We start from the raw sequence: 5,735 nt of genomic DNA, 5'->3' as shown, positions 1-5,735 counted from the left end.
ATATGGTGACAATATAAGAAATATCAAAGACGAATCTTTTCTATCAAATAAGATCCATTTTCCCCACTGTGTAAAACTTTTATGAAAATGCTTTAATTTTCCCAATCCAGTAAAACCTTTGTTTATGCAAAGGTCCATTGCTCTGTTCTAGGAATTTGATGCCCTGGGGCAGTGACCTGTTCCCCTTCATCCTTTATTTCCTGTGCACCAGTTCATTTTTGTTTTTTCAGACTAGTCAATCAAGTAAGATTGTGAGGACCCCAAGAAATGGTGAAAAGACACAGCCACCAACAGAGTTAAAATAAAAACCAAATGCTCTTCCTTTGTTCCTCTGAGCACGCCCTCTTGATGAAGGGTTTTGCTTCTCCAGACACTTCATTTGAAGTGAAGGTCTCTTTCTTTGCAACTAGAATATGCGTCTCCGAGAATGAAGAGGAACTTCACTTCGCAAATTAGCTTAGGAATATTTATAACATTTGGAAGTCATTATACTCTCCCATCGAGGTAAGTATTCAACCACAATACTCAACAACATTCAGCTATACTCTCCATACCATCCCAAACAAATAGCCATGAACAACAGAGCTTCCCAGGAGATCGCTATACATTTAGACGATGGAGTATCAAACGAGATTATAGAGATGCCTCAGCTGTGTACAAGATGGCTGAAACTCACATGTAGTGAGTGAAAAAATACACAAAAAATTGCACACAGTATGATTTTATTACATGAAACCCAGAAGTCCAGAGGTAGGAGTCCAGGGAGTAAGTGGCAGGAAGGGCAGGCTACCTGTGATGACAGTGACGTACTGGTGAGTTTATTCTGGTTATTAAGGTGTTCAGAGGAGGATAAACTAACAGACACAAAATTAAGACCCAATTGATGGCTCATCAAGTACAGGGGTACAGGTGCCCTCTCACACACACATATTACATACACACACAGACAGATTAAGTTCTATTTTTTTTTTAAGTTAAAATTTAATCAAACACAAGACACGGGACACAACGAATGACACTTCTTAAAAAGCGTTCTGTGGGCTCTTCTTGCTCCGCCCCCTTCCCAATGTGCGCAGGTGCAGTCTTGTGAACCGGAAACCTCATTGGCTGGGGGCTGCAGGCTTCCGGAAGTTGCCTTATCCCCGCCTTTTCCGCCTGCCGGTCTTCCCGCCTCTGGTCTCCACCCCTCCGCCTCGAGGCTCGGCCCTGCTGAAGTCAATTGCCGAGGCAACGGCGGCGTGGTGTGGGACCTGCGGCCCTGCCCGCCAGGATGAACATCCGCAATGCCCGGCCCGACGACCTGATGAACATGCAGCACTGCAACCTGCTCTGCCTGCCCGAGAACTACCAGATGAAGTACTACTTCTACCACGGCCTGTCGTGGCCGCAGCTCTCCTACATCGCTGAGGACGAGGACGGCAAGATAGTGGGCTATGTCCTGGCCAAGATGGAGGAGGACCCGGACGATGTCCCCCACGGCCACATCACCTCGCTGGCCGTGAAGCGCTCGCACCGGCGCCTCGGCCTGGCTCAGAAGCTGATGGACCAGGCCTCACGGGCGATGATCGAGAACTTCAGTGCCAAGTACGTGTCCCTGCACGTCAGGAAGAGCAACAGGGCGGCCCTGCACCTGTATTCTAACACCCTCAACTTCCAGGTTAGTGAGGTGGAACCCAAGTACTATGCCGATGGTGAAGATGCTTACGCCATGAAACGGGATCTCTCACAGATGGCAGATGAGCTGAGGAGGCAGCTGGTGCTGAAAAGGGGCAGATATGTGGTTCTGGGGCCCCAGGAGGACCAGGAGGACCAGGACAGCACACTTCCTGGTGCGGAAGAGGCCTGTCAGCCGGAGAACCCCAATGCCGAAGACAGTGGCAGCAACAGCACTGATGCCCAGGACAGCTCAGAGGACTTGGATTCCACCTCCTAGAGCCTTATCTGAGGTATTCTCTTTTCTGGCCCGGGCCCTCTGTACCCCCTCTGTACCGTATCTTGACCTGCCCGACCCTGTTGTACTTTTGCTTGGTTTTTCATTTTCCCTGAATGCAGTGAAGGTATCCACAGTGCCATCTAATTCTTGCTAAAAGAATGTTAGATTTTTTTTTTTTTGAGATCCAACAAGTGCTTTTTAATAGAAAACAGAGGGATGTTTTGAACAATATACTATGCAGTCAGCAAAAATACAGAACAAGAATGAAGGATTTTGTTTGTATGTTTTGGTTTTGTTTGGTTTGTTTTTTGTTTTTGTTTGTTTGTTTGGTTGGTTGGTTGGTTGGGTTTTTTTTTTTTTTTTTGAGACTGGGTTTTTATGTGTAGGCTTTCCTGTCCTAAATTTGCTTTCTAGACCAGGCTGGCCTCGAACTCACAGAGATACTCCTGTCTCTGCCTTCCTGAGTACTGGGATGATAGGCATGCCCTATCATACCTGGCTGAGAATGAAGGAATTTTGACAGAAGAAATGTCCTGGCTTCTTCAGCAAATAAGTAGCATTTTAGAGATAGAATGGGTGGGCAGCTGGGCATGTAGCTCATTTGTGTTCCTGCTTAGCTTGCAGATAGTCCTAGGATTCAGTTCCCAGCACCACCACCACCACCACCACCAAAACACACAAAAGAATTTTCTATTAAGTCAAACAAACATTGGGAACACTCTTGTACTCTTCGTTCAGACAAACCAAGGACACAATTTTATACAACCAGGCAAAATTCAAACAAGGACTCTGTCCTATTAAGTGTGCTAAATGTGAATTAATAATTATCCTACAAAAATTTTTTAGTCAAGTTAATTAATGTAATACCTAGAATTTGTTTTAAAATACATAGCAAAAATACAGGGTCAAAAAATAATCCTGGTGGAGAATTCAAATAAAATGAATAGCCTAAAAAGGTGGGCTGGGGTAGGGGAGATTGTTTGCCTATCTTGTGAATGGCCCTGAGTTTGTTTGATTATAAGAACTTCTGAAAAGGTAAAGAAAAGCTTAGGCCCAGGTGTGGTGGTACAAGCCTTTAATCCCAAACAATGAAGGTAAAGTTACTTTGTAGAAGAAAGCACCCATGTTTTCCTGCCTAACTGAGTGGCAGAAAAAGTGACAAATCAGGGAAATAAAAATAAAATAAGAACAGCAGTGTATAATAACTGCTGAAGGTGAGAAATGTGTACTTGTGGGTTCCTTATGCTGTCTTTTCTTTTTTTTTTTTCACTCTTGGATTTGTGAAAATTCACACAAATACTTAAAGTATTATGCATTCTAAGAAGCCACTAAAACCACACATAATGGCACTTTTCTATAATCCCAGTTCTTGGGAGGTAGGAAGATCTTGAATTCGCAACTATCCTGGGCTAGTGAACTCTTATTTTTATATATTTTTAAGGAAAAAGAAAATCTGAGCTGGCTCAGGGGTTCAAGACACTTGCAGCCAAGCCTGGTGGATTTAATTGCAGTCCCTGGGATCCCTGTGGTAGAAGAGAACCAATTCACAAAAGTTCTCCTCTGACCTCTACACATGTGCCCATAAATATACACAGATAAGTTAACATACACACACACACACACACACACACACCAGCAAATGACTTTTAAAACGTCTTAAGAATAACAATAATACAATATCACAGTGTTTCTTCCAGGAAGAACTGTCATATTGTATAGGATTTTAGTTCAGAAAATAACCGCTCTGGCAAGAGATCACATCCAAAGACTTTCTAGGTCTGTGTGATCCTGCTGGAATACAAACACACCTTTAATCCAGGAGACAGAAGCAAGCAGATCTTAGTTCAAGGCCAGCCTACTATAGAGCAAAAAAAAAAGGTTCAGGTGTGGTAATGGTACACACCTTTTTAATCCCAAAGAATGCAGGTAAAGTTAGTTTGTAAAAGGAAGAAAAGGAAGCACCCATGTTTGAAAGTGATGCCTGAGTGGCAGAAAGGTGACAAATCAGAGAAAGGTTTGACAGAATAGGATATGCCCAACTCTCACAAGAAAGAGAGGAAAGAGAAGCTAACTTAAGGGGCAATGCAGAGGGAAAAGAGGCAGTGTTACCGGGACAGTAATAGAGAGACAGGTTGCAGAGAGAGAACTCGGGTGAAGACCGAATGAGCCAGAGAATGAGAAGGAGCCAGGAGGTTAGAGCAGATTACTGGAATTAGTTTGAGCTCAGAGCAGAGCAATTCAGAGGCCAAGAGAAATGCCAGAGTGAATAGTCGGCAGGGAGAGGGTTTGAACCAGAACAGCTGAATTGAACCAGCCATCCCAAAGCTCAGTAAGAACAAGAAAAGGATGAGCTTATTAAGCAGTAAGTCTCAGAGGCTGAAAACAGTCTAGGTCTAGATTAGATTGTATGGAGACAAGAAGCTTCCAGGACTAAGCCTAGGTTAGCAGAAGGAAATTGTCAGCCTCCAAAACAACAATTGAAACAGGTGAATAGAAGTTCCTTTTACAAAGATTTGTCATGTAATTCAAGGGTTCATATGCTAATGGCAGTTTTAAAGTTTCCATGGGATTCAACTGATCCAGAATCAAGGCAGCAGATGAATTTAAATATTGAAATAAAATTGAACAAAACAGAGATGTCATCAAATTCCTGTCTTGAAACCTTTCTGGACAATGGTATTCACTTGCTTAATGTGCACAAGGCCCCAAGTTCTATACACAGTACTGTGTTTAAAAAATAAGGCAAAGAAAAAAGACATCAAACACAAAAGATTTTTTTTTTAATCACTGAAGAGTTTATTTAATTTAAATAAACAGATTTTTTTAAGTGACATTTTTTTAAAAATCTCTGGAAGAACATAGGAAATGCTATGGTAATTTGCATCTCTTCAGCGTTAAATTAGTTGAATGTCTTAAAATGCTACATTTAAAGTGTAGTAAATTCAGAAGCCCTTAGGACTTGAGAAATGAAGTAAATAAATATCTGCTCATCTATTAGACAAAGAGAAAAATACCAGAAAAGCTTGATTCTTTTGTGGCAGTTATAACTCTCATACAAACACGGTTACAGTTGAACTGTTTGTTTTTGTGGCATAATTCAATCTTAGTTTCCTGTATTCAGCTTCACTTCTATCTGGGTTGATATCTCTTGAGATGTCTTCCTTTCTTCCTTCCTTCCTTCTTTCCTTCCAACATGGTCAGCCCTGGCTGGCCAGCCTGGAATTTGTTAGATAGACCAGGCTGGCCTTGAAATCAGTGAGATTCACCAGATTTTGTGTCCTGCCTTCTCAGATGTTTCTGTGACCCCCATATAATGCTTGTTCCTCCATCTTCATTTTTGGGTCATTTCCAACCAGAGGCCACTGTGGATATTGTTGGGATAATTTTATCAGTTAGGGTGCTCTGCATAAAGTAACTAAACTTAAATAAAAGATCCCCTGACTTAGTGGCTTACAAATTAAAGTCGTCTTACATCATAAAGCAGTGTGGATCTGCAGGGTAGTTAAAGAATAGGTGGAGAGGAAAAGGGCTCTGCTCTGTAAGTTAATCTAGGATCTATCTAAAACAGGTCTCTGTAGCCCCCTTGGTAATATGGCAAAGCCTAAGGACCTCTTCTTAACAGGGAAAAGGTTTCCTGAAGGCATCACAATCATATGGATTATATAATAGGATTGTCAAAGTTTTTAAATATCTGTAACAACAATATGTATGCTTCAGTAGCTAAGAAATAAACGTCTAGCAATATGTGTATTAATTAGTTATCTCTAAATAGGCTTGAGTATAGTATAAATGGCATCTGAGA

General features: G+C 41.9%; 1 protein-coding gene across 1 annotated transcript; it reads left to right on the top strand.

Annotated features, from left to right (window-relative positions):
- Positions 1-1,270: 1,270 nt before the first annotated feature.
- Naa11 (N-alpha-acetyltransferase 11, NatA catalytic subunit) lies at positions 1,271-1,933 on the top strand. The gene has a single exon (XM_021661839.2). The coding sequence runs from the start codon at positions 1,271-1,273 to the stop codon at positions 1,931-1,933; it is 663 nt and encodes a 220-aa protein (XP_021517514.1).
- The last annotated feature ends 3,802 nt before the right edge of the window (positions 1,934-5,735 follow it).

This window comes from Meriones unguiculatus, chromosome 3 (genome assembly GCF_030254825.1).
Source record: "Meriones unguiculatus strain TT.TT164.6M chromosome 3, Bangor_MerUng_6.1, whole genome shotgun sequence".
NCBI classification, from domain to species: Eukaryota; Metazoa; Chordata; class Mammalia; order Rodentia; family Muridae; genus Meriones; species Meriones unguiculatus.
Note: the sequence above shows the minus strand (reverse complement) of the source record. Positions and strands in the feature narration are given on the sequence as shown.

Bases quoted from the DNA above. Each gene is read 5' to 3' on its own strand.
- Naa11 (XM_021661839.2), top strand. From the start codon at position 1,271: ATGAACATCCGCAATGCCCGGCCCGACGACCTGATGAACATGCAGCAC.